Below are 19,670 nucleotides of genomic sequence, written 5' to 3'. Positions count from 1 at the left end.
AGTTGAGTTGAGTTGAGTTGTATACATGCAGAGACAGATGTAATGAAACCTGCTACATATATAAGCAGTGGCAGTTCTTTTTGGAACTCCGTCAAATGTTTATCAACAGAGACAATTTAGTAAAGGGCCATGATATTTTCACCCCAGTGAAGTACGCATGCACTCCCCCAAAACGTGATTTGACGTCGAAAAGCGTTAGGCTCTGTTCACTCGCATTCCCGGGAGACCAAATCCCGGGAAAACACCCTATTTTTTCCTGAGAAAGCTAAAATTCGCATGTTCACTTGTCTTCACAGGATTTTGAAAGAGCCTAGGTGGAAATTGTCACATCTGACATGGAAATTGGGAAAAATGATGTGGAAATGAGTCTTTTCTCACAAGTGTGAGATTCCTTTTCCTTTTATTTTGGTCAGATTTGCTTACCCAGGAAAACTAGTGAAAAAAGTTGGCAAGCAGTTTCTTGGGAAACCTTTTCCTGCACAGTTCCTGCGCAAGTGAACAGGCGCGGAAAACCTTTTCCTGCACAGTTTTCCTGGATTTCTTTTCCTAATGCCACGTCAGATTCCCGGGAAACCTTTTCTTTTCCTTTCCCGGGAAAACAAGTGAACAGAAGAGCCTTAAAGTTTCCCACTGTTCACGTCAGTTCACGTCATCAGAGGGGCGCATGCGTACTGAAGGGGGGGTGAAAATATGATCTCCCTTTCCTTAATGTAATAATATGTAACATAGCTATTCACACTACCTTGAGAAAGGATAGATTCCAACTTCCTAGTCATTATCTAAATCCTTTTCAAGTCTAAATCAACCTTTTCCGTGTAATAACTGTTTGGTTGCCGGGTTTTTTTTTGTTCCTGGGAGTTATTTGGGATAGTAAGTTAAATTTTGGTCCCATCCCATGTTTGGTTGCCTTTTAGCACTAGGTTTATTTTAATCCCACTCTTGTAATGATTACTTGTGGGGTGAATTTTTTAATCCCACTTTTGTAATGATTGCCTTTTCATCCCATACCAAGATAACCCCAGGAACAAAAATAAACTCAGGAACCAAAAATAAGCTTGAGAAGAATTTTTTTCTACGCAACAGTTCAAGCAACCAAACAAAGGTTTTTTTTTTCCCCACCATAATCCGGTCAACCAAACATGGGATTTTTATTTTACCAGGATACTTCTAGGACTTTTTTTTCCCCACCTATCTCCCAGGGTAATTTTTTTCTCCCACATAACTCCCAAGAACAAAAAAAACCCGGCAACCAAATTGGTTGCATGACGTTGGGTGGGAGATTAGGAGAAGAAATCAAAAAGGGAATTAGACAAGCGTTGAAGATGGGGAGAAGATTAGGAGGAAGAGTGGTAGTTTTGTTTGGTTGCACGAGAATATTAGCGGAAGATGTAGGGTGCTGTTACGAAAATAGAGGGTGGAAGAGATAGAAAGGGAAGAGAGAAAAAGAGAGAAAAGAGAATAAGACAACAATCTTCTCCCACACAAATTCCACCATTTTGGTGAAAAATGAGGAGAAGATTAGAGGGGAAAAAAACTTCGCCGCCACGTAGGCAAAAAGGCTGTAATGATGTCTAGAAGTTGTCTGGTTGCCGAAGTCCAAAATGGCAACCAAACATGTGTTGGGTAGATCTCTCTAGAATAAGCAACCAAACAGGACATTGGTGTTAGTCTTTCTATGGGGTCATCTTTCATAGCACAATGAACACGGTTTGTGATGAAAGTATAGGGGAGAGGAAGAGAGAGAGAGTTCTCCCATCCACTGGTATAGAGAGAGAGAGAGAGAGAGAGAGAGAGAGAGAGAGAGAGAGAGAGAGAGAGAGAGAGTTCTCCCATCTACTGGTCACATTGTCATCTCGCCTATCTCACTCCCATCTTCTTTGTTTTGATGTGTCACATAGGCCCTACCTTATATTTAGCCACTAGGTGTACATTAGCTGCACGTGTTTTGAGTGGACTTCATGGGTGCTTTTTTAATGAACATACAAATATGACGAGGATAGTTGATTGCTCTTCTTGATTTTGATACCTTGTAAATTAGTCATGAGGTAGCTTTTGGCCTTTTCCTTTTGATATGTTTGAATTACCGGAAACAAGAATTGGTATCGATTCTGTCTCTCCAGATTTTGGCGTTGTTTTGATTAAAAGTTCAGAAAAGGCGACCTCAGGCGGAAACAACTATGGAATTTCTGGGGGAACCCATAACACAATAGAGGGGTGGTACTTGGGCATTTCTCTCTCTCTCTTGTCATTTGTTTTCTTTCCATAGAAATTTTTTATCAGAAAACATTTTCCATAGAAAAATTTTACCGGAATATTTTCTACGGTGGAATTTTTCACACTTCATGCATAACATGGGTAGGTCCCATCATTTTGCAACAATTGTTTTGATAAGGTGAGGACAAATTTATACCCGGCATATCATGGGTGGGACCAGCCATTCTACACCTCATGTTTTGATATATTAGGGCCCATCATCGCTACCCAAACCCATGCATATGGTCAGGGGCGGTGCTAGGAATTTTCTCCAAGGGGGGCAAAAAACAGTTGTTATAAATAATAATAAAAAATTAATATATAGTAAAAGGTTAAATTCACACAAATTTCAATTCAAATTACTCTCAATGTAAAAAACAATTATATTTTTTTGCCTATAGAAAATTTGCTCAGTTTTATACTGCCATTTTTCATGTTTTGATGTATTATAGTTATGAAGATCAAATTTGCGAATTATTAGGTGAGACGAATGCTCCTAACACATATTTATGAAGTTGTTTGAAGGGTATTAAGAAAAGGGCAGTGTTAAATTCACCCCTTTCTTGGATGAATTCATCCAGTATTTTAAAAAATCGACTGTACAGCCAACACCAAATGATGATCCAAACCGTCCATTTGATGGGCCCCAAAAATCATTTCCATAGGATGATTCTAACCCTCTGCTCTAAAGAGGGACTCACATTATGGAAACTTATATAGATCGGACGGTTGGGATTTACCTATGGAAATATTTTTGGGGCACAACCTATTTACGTTGTGGCCTGTCAAATGGAAGGTTTGGGTCATCCTTTGGTGTGGGGCTGTGGGTAGTCCATTTTGAAAAATATGGGGTGAATTCATCCTAGAATGGGGTGAATTCAGCATAAGAGCTTATAGTGTTTAATATAATTCAGTTCTAGTGCACGACAGGTTTTCTTCCTTCTGATTCTAGGTTCACTACCCCTGTATTGTCTAATGCAATGTCACTGCTTTTGCAAGAAAATTATGTGAAATTTATAAATGACATAGGGGACCAGTTTGAAGTTTGACTATGCTATTGGTTTACGTTAATGCTCTACACCCCTCTAGTCTATTTATGACTTCTCTTTTTTCTCTACATGGCCGTGGCCTTGGGAAAGAAAAAGAGTGCAAATATGTCATTTTCCTTTAAATGATTAATTCAGTGGTCCCTGCTGTAGATTTCCGAAAATCTTCTCGAGAAGATGGTCCTGGTCCTATACTCCCTGTTTGAAGCCCTAAATTGGCCTTTCTAGAAAAGTTTGGAGGAGGAAGAATATTTTAAAATATACCACGTTTTTTTACCCATGAAAAAAGATCTTGAACCAATCCTATTCAAATTTTATTTAAAAGGACCTTCGATTTAAGATGATATCCTTCCAAATTAACTAGAATTATATCATTTCCCTCTAAATTGTGGAAAGAAAAAAAATTTCCTCGAGGGCTCACAAATGTTTTTTCTTGCAATCCAAACAAGGGCTAAAAATAAATATTTTAGGCAGAAGATACATATAACTGGGACAAGGCATCCCTAGAAGTGTATAGAGTAGAACGTATCAATAGATAGAATTCCAGGCCCATGCTATGCATGGGGTTTGGCTAGAGATTGTGATTTCCGTGGTAAGTTTGTCATTATAAAAACATGAGGTGTAAATTGGTGGACCTCCATTTTATACATGGGCTTGGATGGAGATTGACGGAGATTGCGATGGTGTGAGAAGCAGGGGCGATGCCAGAAATTTTGCACAAGGGGGGCAAAAATTATAGTAATTTTTTATCTATCTTAAAATTAAGATAGAAAAAATTTCTATCTAAAATTTTCCACAAGGGGGCAAAAATTATAGTAAATTTTGCACAAAGAAGGGAGATAAAAATAGTAACATTAAAATTTTAAACTTATTTTCTATCTTAGGGATATTGGAAAGGGGGGCATATTTTTTAAAAAGGGGCAAGTATAAAAATATATTAAAAAATTAAAGGCATATATATATTTTTTCCAAAAAATAAGGGGGGCAATTGTCCCCCTTTCCTTACAAGTGGCATCGCCCCTGCATATGGTGGGGACATCATTCCTACACCCATGAGTAGGCCTGCCATCGCCACATAAACCCACGCATCAGTTGGGACCCACCATTCTGGCTCATGTTTTGATGCGAGGACTCTTATGATCTGTTGGAGTATATGACCTGAAAAGCCAGTAGAATGACATTTATTAATCAATAAATATTTATTTCATGACATGAATGGATAATTATATTAATGAATGTATGTGATGTGCTTGTTTATTGACATATGTTCGTCCTTAGGTAGCATAGTAAACATGTCATGCTCAAAGGATTCACAGATCCAAGGGAACACGGAGATATGGCATTTCGATTCTATGCAAGCCTTAATAGTTTCTAGTTGGGAAAGAGACTGGACATCTCTTTTTGTATACAACTAGCACCAGTTTTGCCTACATGCGCGTGTTGTGAGGTGACTTATCTCGGTCATCTAGGTAGTGGATCCTAAGCAAGAAGAGTGGGTACGACGAATGGATCGCTCAACCGAACTGGATAAAATAAAGATCAACTTGTAGACAAGAGAGTATAAAGTTGTTCTTCCAAACAGGACCCTTCACATGTCTTTAGACCCGAGGGATCTTATTGGTCTATCGGCTCGTTCTAGGGTCTTAGTCTATCTTATAGTGATTTTAATTTAGAGTCACATTCGAATAGAGCTATATCCTAGAGCAAACCCTCGAAACCAATAGTGATACTCAACAAGGGATTCTTCGCCTTAAAATTTAGGGATTGACATCTACTGTTTTGTTAGAGCGGTAAGCCTATTAAATAGCCTGGCCAGGCAAACTTGATAAAAAGTTTATTGGAATGTTTTATGAAACATTGAAATGTTTCCAAAGGATTTTACACACGCATTTAGAGGCCGAACACCGTTTGACCAAAATGGTATACCAAGAGTGGGCCAAGGGGGTAAGAGGTGTCCACCCCTCGTATGACTCAACTCAGTAGATGTAGTCAAGAAGAAAGGACTTGCACATACAAGATGTGATTAGGGGTAAGATGATCTGACGGTCATCTTCAGGGTTACGTCTCGATGGAGGCCACTGACCTAATGCGAGTGTAGTTTAACTACAGAGAGAGTCGCAGTGGGGCCCACCATAGGGTTCTGCAGGATCAACCGTCGAATCCCTGCGACGATCCCACTAATAACTCGAATGACTCGATAACATCCAAACAGATCAGGGTTCCGCATTTTATGCAATTGTACGGACGGATATGATATGTTAGATCAATGCAGATATTAATTAAGTATATATAAGTGTGTGTGTGTGTGTGTGTGTTGATATATGTATATACATACATGTCTTTGTTAATAGTCAACAAGAGACAACTAGAGAATTTTTCAAAGACAAATTGGAGGCGAAATAACTCCCATTGGATGCAAGTTAGTAATTAAATGTATAATTAATTATTAATTAATTATTCATTTATTATACTTTATTATACATTCTTAATATGATTAATAATATGAACAATAATATGAATCCAAATGTGGATAGTTATTCCCAAACCGGCTTTGCAAAAGTTACAAAATTGGAACAAAATTGAGAATTGGGATATGACTACACATTTGGATAAGGTTTGTGGGACCCACCACACTCCCAAAACAGTTGGAGAGCTGGGAAAAATGTTCTCAATTGCTTAAGGACTTTGAGTTGCACTCAAACTCCTCTTTTGATAAGAATTGCTAAATTGTAGGATCTACAAAGCAAGTAATTTGTTTCCAACACCAACTCTTATGAGATAAGGCCACAAGGGCTGGAGAAAGACTTCAATACACATTCTCCTATATATCTTGGTCGTCCCCACAAAGCCTTGAACGTTTGAGAAGAGTCCCAATTCGTCAAGGAGTCTTAATGCAACTAGTCTTCATATTGTATAGGAATTGGTAGAGATTAACAAGGGGAAGATCAAACCAAACTCTTCTTATTATTTAAGAGAGAGGGATGAACGAATTTGAGAACTATTCCATCTCCAAAATTCGTCAGCCACTTCTCCTCAGAAAAATCGTTTTCCACTCTCTCTCTCTCTCTCTCTCTCTCTCTATATATATATATATATATATATATATATATATATATATATCTTCTCCAATTGTTGGAATTTCATTCCACAGTTTCAAAGAGAAAGGTGCCAATATAATTCTCTGATCTTTATATTAAAGGTACTGATTCGATCAGACCTTAAAGAAGTGAAAAAGTGTTATCCACATCCACGATCAACGATGCAAAGAAAAGAATCCATCGGTTCAACTTGTAGGGTTTACGACGTTTAGAACGATCGCAACCGTTCAAGGAGTAGATCAAGCAGCGTGATTCGTTGATTTCTTCTTCAAAGAGGTATTTCTTTATGTTTAATTAACATAATTACTTAATCTAGACTCTAAGATCTTGGCCAATTGCAAGATCGAAAAGAAAATTTAAAGTTCTATGCGATTTTTATTCTGTTGCGCATAGCGATCTTGCCGGAAAATGATAACCTTCCTTCAAGTGGTATCAGAGCAACTAGGGCTCAGATTAGGGGACTAATATATACAAAGATAGATCATACGGTATAACCGTTAAGAGTCCGGGCGTTTTATCCCGGCTGTTCAAGGTTGTTAGTCCGTAGTGTTAATTAATTAACATAAGGACTGTTGTATAAAGATAAAAAAATTGACCGACTCAATGTGATTTTTGATCTGATCTTTCTTGATTGTTAAAAAGTAGACTCGAATACGAGTCCAACGCATCAAGAATCATCAAAATCTGATGAGCGGATTGGGAGATATGATTTTTACAAGTTAGGCCAAAAGTGCAGTCTTTTGCTGATTTTTATTTTAGGAATTACATGTTTTATTTCAGAATAACCCTAAAGTTGTGAGAAAATTTATAGCCCAGGATTAAATTTTTCAAACATTATTTGAGTGTGTTCTAAGCATAATCAGTAACTAATATGGTAGTCCGAATAATTTTTCTCCTACTTAAAATATTCAGAAATTATGCTATTCTGAAAGGGTTCGTGAAAACCACTTTTTGAGCTTTCTCGCTCAAATGATTTCATTTTTGCTCGAAATTTTTTGTGGTGACTTCTGACGTCATAACAATTGATTCTATCAAGTTTCTTTATATGTCAATTTATGGTTGAATTAAAAAATTATTTAATTTAATTTCAGCATGATTTGATCTCTATTGGTAAAAATTGAGCAAAAAGGATTATTCAACCTCTATCCATGCATGAGATGCATATTGATAATATTCGTGGATGTTTCTTGTTTATTTTTATGATTTGATATTACTGGAATTTATGAATTAAAAGTCCGCAATATAATAATTAATGATTTTATTGGTTTATGTACTCCCTCTGGGCAGTTGTGCGAACAACTGATTTCTCATGAAGAATTTCTTTTAATGTACATATTATTTAGGCTAGTATAGGACACTATAGTAATTTATTTTCATATTACATCAGAAGTAATGAAGAAAGAAAATTGCTCTTAAGGTGGTCAATCGAAGAATCAAAGAGAACTTGGACATGACGATGCTTCAATAAGGCTATAAATGATAGCGGACCTCGATTCTATCGATTCAATGGAGGGCGGACACATTCTTCATGATTTTTACAGATCTAAAATTCTTCATATGATGAAGTATATCACTACCAATACCTTTTTAAAATTGCCTTGAGGTCGGCAGATTTTTCCTATTGTGAATAGCGAGTAACGAATAGTTGCCCAAATTTCACCCTTAATTTTAGTAATATTGAATTATGGGGATTAACTAACTCTAAAATGGTTAGGTAATTCTTAAATGGTTAGTGGGAGAATCCCTATGAATCCAAGATGTCAAAATTAAGCTCATGGATGTGGTTGTTTTACTTTTCGTGGTTTGAATGAGTGATGGATGATTGCATTTTCCTTTCCTCATATATGTATTTCTATTGGATGGTTTGTTTTAGATGCATGCATATGAATCAGATTTTCCCACTTAAAAGAAATCCTCTTTATAAAATATTAAGTTGTAAATGGAGATTTAAATAGAAATGATTAATCTCCATAGCCTTCCATACCCATCTATTGGTTGGCTATTTTAGAGAACAAGACGGTCATATGCCAAAACAGAAGCCAATCTTGATTTTCTATCTAGAGTAACCAATAGATTTATATAAGGATGGGGGATATTTGTAAAATACATTAGCCATATGCCAAAGCAGAAGCTAGTATATTTTGTAAAATGATTCTGAGGCAATAGGTGTTGGCTCCAAGCAAAGAGTGTTGAAGCCCAAAGGATAGATGCACTGAGATCTTGGAGGCCAAAATCAAATCGGATATCATAATTATAATATGATGGATTAGATGAGTCTACTCATATTCAATAAATTTGTTGATGAGCATTTGATGCCTATTGGAGAAACCATGTTATTTCTCTTGGTTTATGTATTTGAGGGGCACATAAATGAGACAAACAATGGGCAATACCATTATAGATCAAAAACCCAGATCTAATGGTTAAATGTCATGATAAAATCTAAAATGGTTAGTCTTATTTATTTTATGCCTCATTTTCTTTGCATTAGATATGGCATCCTTCAATCCATTAGCTAGGATCCTTGAAGACAACCAAACTTATTGGTCCAAACTATGTGAACTGGAAGAGGATCTTAATTCTAGTGCTCACTGCAGCGAAAGTTTATTGGGCCTTGACTACTGAGGCACCTGAGTTGCCTGGTCCCGATGCTCCCCAGGATATTAGGATATTAGGGACATAGCTACAAAATGGCATGAATATAATCAAATGGCTAAGTGCTATATCCTTAGGTCGATGTCGAATATGTTGCAACAACATGTGGAAATGGCTTCGTGCATGGATATTATGTACAATCTTAGGGAGATGTTTGGAGAACAAAATCGTAGTGCTAAACAAATAGCGATTAACGGCCTAGTTTCTACTAAAATTGTAGAAGGAACTCAGTTAGAGATCACACGTTGAAGATGAAGTGCTATCTAAATGAGCTCGAAGGTTTAGGAGCCATGTTAAATAGAGAGTTGCAAGTCAACATGGTGTTAGCATCCCTCCCACCATTATTCAATGATTTCGTAATGAATTTCCACATGAACAAATTGTCAATGACGTTGACAGAGTTGTTGAATCATCTTCAATCTATTGATGACCTTCAGAAAAAGAATAAGAAATCCTCTTTCTTAGTTGAAGCTAATATAGTCTCAATTCCCAAACCGAAAGGCAAGATAATAAGAAAGGGTAAAGGCCAGGGTTCTAAGAAAAACATTTCCAAAGTCAAGAACAAGAAAACTTTCAAGAAGAAGTCAACCAAATCCAATGGTGCATGCTTCCACTGTGAAAAAGTTGGTCACTGAAATCGCAATTGCAAGGATTACTTAGCGACTAAAAAGAGCAACAAGACTTCTGAAGGTATGTTGCAAATCTTTGTTGCAGAAACCAATTTGATTAGTCCTGTTTATTCCTGGTGTGTGGATACTGATGCGACCTCCTACGTATGAAACTTTTTTGCAGGGGTTCAGGAAAAGCAGAAGGTTGACTGAGGACGAACTCTACCTACAGGTTGGAACGGATGCAACGGTTGCAATCCAAGCTGTGAGTGATCTACTACTAGCATTTTCAGGAGGATATTTACGTTTCAATAATTGTCTTTATGTACCTTTCATTAGAAGGAATTTGATTTCAGTTTCTAAACTTTTGATTGATGGTTATTCAACAACTTTTAATAAAAGTAGTGTTTTTATCAAACATGGAAATTCCTTAATTACAGAAGGTACATTAGTTGGCGGATTATTTATAGTAAATGCCTTAGAAAATGTAACACTGAGGATATTCCTATTCAAAATATTCCAAAGCTCAAAAGGGCAAAGAATACAACTAATCCCACACATCTATGGCATCTTCGATTATGCCATATTAACCTAGATAGGATTACAAGATTGGTAAAGACGGTCCATTGGATTCCATCCAAGTGGAACTTTTTTCAACTTGTGAACCATGTCTTAGAGGTAAAATGACCAAAATTTCCTTTTAAGGGCAAGAGTGGAAGATCCACAGATTTGTTGGAGATTATACATAGTGATGTATATGGACCCATTTCTCATCCGGCAAGAGGAGGGCTGATATAGTTTGACTTTTACGGATGACCATTCAAGGTACGGATATTTGTACCTTATGCGACGTAAGTTTGAGACCTTTGAAAAGTTCAAAGAATTCAAGAATGAGGTAGAGAATCAGTTAAACAAAAGAATAAAGACTCTTCGCTCTGATAGAGGTAGAGAGTATCTCTCGGATGAGTTTAGGGATTACTTAAAGGAAAATAGAATTATCTCTCAATAGACCCAACCTGCAATACCAGAATTGAATGGTGTTTCAGAACGTAGAAATAGGACTTTGTTGGGCATGGTCCAGTCTATGATGAATTTCGCAGAAGCAACTTTGTTTCTATGGGGATATGCCCTAGAAACGGTGCTCTATGTCATAAACCGTGTTCTAACTAAATAGTACCATCTACTCCATATGAGATATGGACTGGCATGAATCCCTCATTGAATCATATGAGGATATTGAGGTGTCCCACACATGTTAAAAGATAAGTGCTGATAAGTTGGAGACAAGAACCGAAAGGTGTATTTTCATTGGATATCCCAAGGAAACAAAGTTATATATTCTATAACCCAAGCGAGCAAAACTGTTTTGTAAGCAGGAATGTGGTATTTTTGGAAGAATTCACCCAAAATACTGTCAAAGGGGATAGGATTGCCTTAGAAGAGTAACCTGAGGTTCCAATGGAGAAAGAGGAAGACACTGAGCAAGAATCCACTATACCCATACTAACACTCTGTCGATAGACTTGTCTACTTGGGTGAGACATATGATATGATCTCAGATAAAAATGATAATGATCCCCTCAACTACAAAGAAGCGATGTGAGACATCGATGCAGAAAAATGGATGGAAGCTGTGAAATTCGAAATAAACTCCATGTACACTAACAGGGTTTGGACTTTAGTTAATCCACCAGAGAGCATTCAGCCTTTTGGATGCAAATGGATCTTCAAGAGGAAAAAAGGCCCTGACGATAAGGTAGAGAGGCCTACAAAGCACGGTTGGTGGCGAAGGAATATAGTCAAAAGGCTGTTATTGACTATGCGAAAACCTTCTCACCGGTAACCATGCTAAAGTCTATTAGGATTCTATTAGCTATTTCAGCACACTATGACTACGAGATTTGGCAAATGGATGTCAAAACCGCTTTCTTGAATGGAAACATTTAAGAGCATATCTATATGATCCAACTAGAATGTTTGAAGCTATTGGAGAAAGGAGTCAGAAAGTGTGAAAGTTGCAAAGATCCATTTATGGATTAAAGCAAGCATCCCGCAGTTGGAATCTTCATTTTGATCAAGCAGTCAAAGAGTTTGGCTATACTCAAAACGTAGATGAGGCTTGTGTTTACAAAAAAGTAAGTGGGAGTGCTGTGATATTTCTTGTTTTGTATGTAGATGACATTCTACTCATTGGGAATGATGCTTGAATGTTGTCTAATATGAAAGTATGGCTTTATAACACCTTTGCTATGGAGGATTTAGGTGAAGCGTCTTACATCCTAGGCCTAAAATTGTTTAAGGACCGTAGGAATAGGACACTTGGACTATCACATGAAGCTTACATTAATAAGATATTCGCTAAGTATACTATGGCGGATTCCAAGAAAAGGTTAATACCCTTTAGACATGGAATCACGCTCTCTAAGAAGATGTCTCCTAAAACATCCGAAGAGAAGGAATAAATGAATAGGGTTCCCTACGCATCGGAAGTGAGAAGCTTGATGTATGTCATGTTATGCATAAGGCCAGATATTTATTTCTTTGTAAGCGTGGTTAGTAGATATCAATCAAACCTAGGTCCAGAGCATTGGATGGCGGTCACATGAAGCTTACATTAATAAGATATTGGCTAAGTACACTAAATGTTATTGTTTAGTATATGGAGGAGATGAATTAGTCGTTTATGGATACACCGATGCGGATTTTCAGTTAGATGTTGACGACATGAAATCCTCATCAGGATGAAGATTTGTCTTCACCTTAGCTCATGGAGCAGTTTCATGACGACTGAGGCATAATCAATGCTGCGAGTGATGCGGCGAATAAGGCAGTATGACTACGGAAGTTTATAGACGAACTTGGAGTCATACATTCTATTGAGAGACCTATTACGTTGTATTGTGATAACAGCGGGGCGATCGCTTAAGCAAAGGAATTAAGGTCTCATCAGAAGTCAAAGCACGTCCTTCGGCAATATCATGTGATACAAGAGATTATCGACAGAGGGGATGTGGCATAGCTAAAGTAGCTTCAGTGGATAACGTGGCAGATCATTTGATCAAGTCCCTTAGTCAAAAGGTTTATGACAAGCATCTCGAGGGAATGAGTCTAAGATACATGTATGACTGGCTTTGAGGGCAAGTATGATTGTTAGAGTATATGCTCTAAAAAGCCAGTAAAATGATATTTATTAATCAATAAAGATTTATTTCATGACATGAATGGGTAATTATATTAATGAATGTGTGTGATGTGCTTGTTTATTGACATATGTTCGTCCTTAGGTAGCATAGTAGAAATGCCATGGTTAGAGCATTCACAGATCCAAGGGAGGAAGGAGATATGGCATCTCGGTTCTATGCAAGCCTTAATAGTTCCTAGTTGGGAAAGAGACTGGATATCCCTTTTTATTTACAACTAACACCGATCTTGCCTACATGCACGTGTCGTAAGGTGACTCATCTTGGTCATCACGCAATTGAACCGGATCAAATAAAGATCAACTTGTAGACAAGAGAGTATAAAGTTGTTCTTCCAGACATGACCCTTCCAATGTCCTTAGACCTGAGGGATCTTATTGGTATGTTGGTCCGTTCCAGGGTCTTAGTCTATCTCGTAGTAATTCTAGTTTAGAATCACATTCGGATAGAGCTATATCCTAGAGCAAACCCTCGAGACCAATAGTGATACTCAACAAGGAATTCTTCGCCAAAAATTTAGGGATTGACATCTACAATTTTGTCAGAGCGGTAAGCCTATTAAATACCATGGCTAGGAGAACTTGATAAACAGTTTATCGGAAGGTTTTATGAAATATTGAAATGTTTTTAAAGCATTTTACAAATGCATTTGGAGGCCGAACACTGCTTGACCAAAATGGTATACAAAGAGTAGGCCAATGGGGTAAGAGGTATCTACGCCCCGTATGACTCAACTTAGTAGATGTAGTCAAGAAGAAATGACTTGCACATACAAGATGTGATTAGGGGTAAGATGATCTGACGGTCATCTTTAGGGTTACGTCTCGATGGAGGCCACTGACTTAATGCGAGTATTGTTTAACTGCAGAGCGAGATCGCAGTGGGGCCCACTATAGGGTTCTGCAGGATTGACTGTAGGATCCTTGCGACGATCCCACTCGTAACTCGAATGACCCGATAACATCCAAACGGATCGGGGTTCTGCACGGATATAATCTGTTAGATCAATGTGGATATTAATTAAGTATGTGTGTGTGTGTGTGTGTGTGTGTGTGTTGATAGAGTAAAGGGTTTCTGCGCTCGAGTGCAAAAATAGAGGTGGGCCCACATTGTTGGGGGCATCCAAAGCATTCATCTGGAAGGCCCTTCATGGATAAGGTGTCCACCAAAAATCAGCTACATTGGATTATCTTAGGGTGTCCATTTGTGGGGTAAAAAAATGGGCAGATTAGTGGACAGACAGTATCTGTCCATTTTCACCCCCACAAATGGACACCCTATGATGATCCAATGCAATTGATTTTTGGTACACACCCCATCCATTATGGGGCCTTTCAAATGAATACTTAGGATCACCCCAACAATGTGGCCCCACCCTTGTTTCCTGCACTCGAGCGCACATAAGCTATCTGCGCTCAAGCGCAGGAACCCTTTTCTCATATTGATATATGTATATATACATATCTTTGCTAATAGTTAACAAGAGGCAACTAGTGAAATTTTTGGAAGACAAATTGGAGCCGAAATAACTCCTAATTGATGCCAGTTAGTAATTAATTAAATAAATAATTAATAATTAATTAATTATTCATTTATTATACATTAATAATATGTATAGTAATATGAAATCCAAATGTAGATATTATAAACCAGTTTTGCAAAAGTTGCAGAATTGGGATAGGACCACATTTGGAAAAGGTTTGTGGGACCCACCACACTTCCAAAACAGTTGAAGAGCTGGGGAAAATGTTCACAATTGCTCAAGGACTTTGAGTTGCACTTAAACTCTTTGGATAAGAATTGCTAAATTGAAGGATCTACAGAGCAAAAAATTTGTTTCCAACACCAACTCTTATGAGATAAGGCCACAAGGGCTGGAAAGAGACTTCAATACACGTTCTCCTATGTATCTTGGGCGATCATATAGAGGCATTTGTATGGCACGTTGATTTTACTTTTCCAGTTTATAAACGACCCACGACTTAAATCAAAGAACCGGAATTTTAGAAAACAAAATAAAATAAAATAAATCTTGCTCATATGCTGCCTAAATCAAAACTGTGCAAAAAACTGAAGGCACCGCGTAATGCTACATGATGTATATATATGGGTTTTATTAGATGTACTGTCATTTACTGTCAGCATAAAATGTAAGAAAAAAATAATAATATGTAAAGCATGTGATAAAAATTTGATATTGCCTATACCTTTCAATAGATTAACCGATGGCGGGTTGAAATTTTGCTGATTTTGTTTCCAAAACCCATATGAATTCTAACTTACAAGCCTTTATAGTTCATCTTTCTTCAAATCTGGAGTTGGAATTCCTCTGTTCTCTTCATTTTTTATGTTTGTATTGAGGAATGCAATCAAGTCCTTCAAGCTAGAATTCTTGGAAAGTTTTATCTGCACAGGTTATGTACCTGAGGCCTTAGGATGGATAGTTAACAAAGCAAATTAAGCAAACAAGACAATATAATTACCAGGGTTGATTTGTCCCCAGATGGATAAAATAAGAGCGTTGGGTAGTCTTTGACCTGGCAAACATTGAGAGGACTTATCAACATGCTCAGCATCATCATCAAATACATCACAATTTGTACAATATAATAGAAAATATCCAATACATGCCAATTTTTTTTTAAAAATAAAAATAAAAAACAGAAACTTGTGTTGCACTACAACATTGTTGCAAGTTCATTTATCAAACATGCACATCGTTGTTATCGTCAAATCATCAACCTTCAAATCATTGCCTGAAGATGATATCTGGACTCTCTTGTTCTGATATTAGCATACTATTTAAGATAAGGGAGTGTGAATATCAGTACTCATCATTATCACTGCCATCCCCTTATCACCATCTTCATTGGTATCATCCAAATTATCAATATCATGGAAAGCATTCAATGGATAGGTAAAAGAGGGTTGCCCAATAACAAAACAATTATAATCCTGATTTCTACGAGAGGCCAACAAGCACGAGACAGCTGAAATACCTAAAATTTTGAAAACATAAAAAATAGAACTCCCTAGCTCTTTTGTTTCCCATAACAGTACAATCCAAACAAGTGTTACCGTATTTTCTAGGAAATTTCAAAGCCAGTTTCAAGGAAACCTCTCCACTTTTGGTGGAAAAGTTCAAATTGAGATCTAAAACATAAATCTGGTACTCAAGTTCATAAGTTGAATGAAGTTGATATAGGACTTGGATCCATCGAAGGAGGCAATCAGTTTTCATCATAGTTGTAAATTCCGTTTCGTTTCGTCCGGAATGGACGAAACGAACCGGTTTCGTTACAATTCCGGAACGAAATTCCAAAAATTTCGTTCCGGTGGAAATTTTGTTCCATTCCGGCCATTCCGGACGAAATTTTCCGAAATCCGGAATTTCGTCCATTCCGGACGAAATTCTCCATTCCGGCCGGAATCGTGCATAAGGGCTAGTTTGACTGGATTCCTGCTGCTTCTCTTTCCTCTCCTGTACTTCTCTACTTTCCTGTACTCGGTATTTTCATGTAAACCATTTAAGTAAATGTCTTTACTATTTTATTGTCCATTTACTTAAGATTTACATGTAAATAACAGAATACCCCCCTTTTGGATTTATTAAAAATAGTTTCAACACCCAAATCTAAAAGGAAAAAAAGTCAACTCTCCAGTTCTAGTACAAAATTCAAAGAAAAATGGTCGGGTCAAAATTTTAACTTTCTTAACTTCCAAACGGTGGGGTATTTTTCAAATTTTAAAAATTCATAAAATCTATTTTGTCCAAACATTATTAAATCCCAAAAGTCCGGTAAAAAAAATCTCATTATTTGGTCTCTAAAAATTATTCATCTTGTCAGGCACTGGTCAACACATTGGTAACAGACTTTTTTTTTCTAATGAATGATGTATTGATATCTCATGTTATGAAATATGGAACTTAATCACGTACCCACGTACCCGTGTCGTGTCGTACCCGCACCCTGACACATATTTTGGACTATTTATTAGTTTTTCATCTTTTTCTATTGATTTTTTATTTTTTTGAATTTTTCTCATATTTTTTAATATATTTTTTGTGTGAACGAAAAGTTTCGACCGAAATGCACCGAAATGACCGAAATCCCACCGAAATTTCGTTTCGGTGGCCAAAACGAAATGGCGACCGAAACGGAATTTACAACTATGGTTTTCATACAACCTGATGAAACTTGATCGAGTACTCAAAGCAATAGGAAGGTACTCAAACTCAAGTACCACAAAAAAGCAACCATGTCATACAAACAATTGACTGAGTACCTTAAAAGTTCAAAATGTGGAAAAAAAAACAGAGGCAATTTATTCAAAAATTTAGTACTTGATCATGAATTGGACTCAGCCCCATCAAATCCATGCTGATTTCCAAGTTTTAGATCTTGACACAGATAGGGGTGCAACTCGGGTCGGGTTCAACTTGGGAAAAATGAAGAAGTCAGGGCGGGTTGGGTTGAATTGGGGTCGGGTTCAGGTTGAGGGCTTGGGCAACCCGATGAGAGTGAAATCGACATTTTTTATCAATTTTTTTTTTGTAAGCTTAAAAACTCGGGTTGGGTTGGGTTGAACTTGGGTCTGGTCGGGTTGGGTTCAGGTTGGGAAAAAGGGTTCCTCGGGTCGGGTCGAGTTGAACCTTATAGGGTTGGGTTGGGTCGGGTCAGGTTCGGGTTGAGTAAATGATTCCTTGGGTTGGGTTCAGGTTGGCCTCAACCCCACCCGAGTTGAACCCCTAGATACAGATTAATTACAATGATCTTCTCAACTGTCATCAAACAACATACATCAGTTGCAAGACCTCGTTTTTCTGTTTAGACCAAAAAATGATGCCGCATGATAAAAGAAAAATAGAAGCATTTTGATCATTAATAATAATTCACAGAATCCCATTATTTCCATAACGCTGTATTAGTGTAGCCCTTCTGACAGAAGGGTTAGATTTCCCTCTCTTTTTTGAAATGGTACATTGCACATTCTTTAAGTGCCTCTGGATTTTTTTTGACTTTATTTATCATTCAATGCTTGAAACAAATACCTGTAGCTTCGGATGTTCATTTGAAGACGCGTCTATTCTTGCAACAATGAGATTATCCAACCGTTTGAAGTGTGTAGCCACCTTCTCTATCTTCTTACTCATGGCCTCACATTCAATGCACCATGGTGTATATACCTTCCATTTTCAATTCATTCATAAGAAATATTTCCGACAAGAATTTCACAATGGATGATGTATGTCTTAATATAAAAAATTAGACTAATGCAAGAATGCAGAAATACTAAGGTCGAGGCAGATGGAGGTAAAATTGGGGTGCATATGCAGTCATAAATTCATTCATAAGAAATGTTTCCGACAAGGATTGCACAATGGATGAAATGTATGTCATAATAAACAATTAGACTAATGCAAGGACACAAAAATACTAAGGTCGAGGCAGATGGAGATAAAATCGGTGTGCATATGCAGTCCTATGTCATACAAACCTCAAGAAGAACATTTTCAGGACTGCTCAAAATCCAGGAATCGTATGTACTCCCTACAATAACCTGGATGATTCCCTTCTGCAATGAAGGAAAGCACTAATCGATCATTGGCATCACAAAACCAATCACTAACATTTAAAAATTCAAAATCAGCTTGAAATTGTTCTGATTTCTGAACTTGGTTCAGAGGATCATTAAAAATTTAGCGAGGGCTTTCATAAGTTTGGGCAAGTTTAAGAAAAAATAGGCACTCCAACAGATTTGGCCATCTTTTCAAGAAAAATAGAAGTAAAATTTAAAAATTGTCAAACTTTTGGGGTAAGGTACTCGGACTCCACCAAAGCCTTATTTCCCACCGGGTTCAAACTTTTATGCATTGCTAGAAAAATCTCAAAAGGAACAAGAGAAAAAGACTAAATGGGTACATACAGTATGTGGTATTGGCTCCGATTTGTAGTATGGTGAGAGAGTACCATTCAGCAGCCCTGTGCAAAACTCCTGCAAGTGACCTTAAAAGTCATATTCGAAAGCAACAAAGTTTAGACATTTTATCAAACAATAAGATCTTTCTGGGCAAGAGATGTTACTTCCAAATTTATTGGCGTAATATCGTTCTCTAACAAATGCTTTGATCCAATTCTGTTATCAAAACCAGTTACCTATAACACAGAGAAACAACATTGACTTACGGTAAACTGTTTCACCCATATATAATAACAATTGACATTCAAAATCAGAATTAGTAGGATTGGAACGGAAAAGAACCAATGCATGAGAAAATGTTTTTGTTTAAACATGTTAAAACATATTCTTTGACAGTCCCAAATACAACAAGTGAGTCTAAACTATTTTATAAGCCCTAAAGAATCAGGAGGATATTCTGATGTCATCAGAATAAGGGAAACATTGACCAAGAACTTACAATAGGCTCTTCCGACTCAACCCCAAATAAAGTAAGAAAGGGTTTCGCAAGGTTCTCCTCTTTTATGTCGACATATACAAACATTATCTGCAGCCAGAAAAACAAGTTTAGAGTAACCAGAGCTTAATAAAAAGTCTATGCACTAGTCCAATATATATTCAGGTGAATTCTGAAAGTCAAATCTAGAGAATAAGTACCTTCGATTTAAATTTTCTTGCAACATTTTGAAGAGGTACAAGTAGATCCTTGAAGTCATCAACCTCTGAAAAGATATAAACCTGAAGAAATTTTGGATGATGGCCACGGAATCAATTCATACATGCAGGTTTATAATTACAGATTTTGATACATGTATGTACAAGTACAAACGAAAAGCAGATTTAAGTATT

At 37.1% G+C, this 19,670-nt stretch overlaps 1 protein-coding gene across 3 annotated transcripts in view; it reads right to left on the bottom strand.

Annotated features, from left to right (window-relative positions):
* Nucleotides 1-3,802: 3,802 nt before the first annotated feature.
* Nucleotides 3,803-19,670, bottom strand: part of LOC143853851 (protein disulfide isomerase-like 1-6) — a 43,415-nt gene continuing 27,547 nt past the window's right edge. Inside the window, exons 6-14 of one of the 3 annotated variants that reach the window (XR_013237296.1) lie at nt 19,479-19,559; nt 19,282-19,368; nt 18,947-19,018; nt 18,789-18,857; nt 18,360-18,437; nt 17,914-18,048; nt 15,344-15,397; nt 15,068-15,266; nt 3,803-4,457 (exon numbers count right to left, since the gene is read on the bottom strand). Coding sequence is in view for 2 of the 3 variants with exons in the window: in XM_077363562.1 (XP_077219677.1) it covers nt 15,150-15,266; nt 15,344-15,397; nt 17,914-18,048; nt 18,360-18,437; nt 18,789-18,857; nt 18,947-19,018; nt 19,282-19,368; nt 19,479-19,559 (693 nt within the window). In the remaining variant the exon portion in view is untranslated. Of the gene's footprint in view, nt 4,458-14,931; nt 15,267-15,343; nt 15,398-17,913; nt 18,049-18,359; nt 18,438-18,788; nt 18,858-18,946; nt 19,019-19,281; nt 19,369-19,478; nt 19,560-19,670 lie in introns of those variants that run through there. The other 2 variants (XM_077363562.1, XM_077363566.1) reach the window with 2 other exon arrangements.

Source organism: Tasmannia lanceolata, unplaced genomic scaffold (assembly GCF_043159265.1).
Source record: "Tasmannia lanceolata isolate RefF3 unplaced genomic scaffold, GAP_Taslan_0.1 ptg000003l, whole genome shotgun sequence".
Lineage (NCBI taxonomy): Eukaryota > Viridiplantae > Streptophyta > Magnoliopsida > Canellales > Winteraceae > Tasmannia > Tasmannia lanceolata.
Note: the sequence above shows the minus strand (reverse complement) of the source record. Positions and strands in the feature narration are given on the sequence as shown.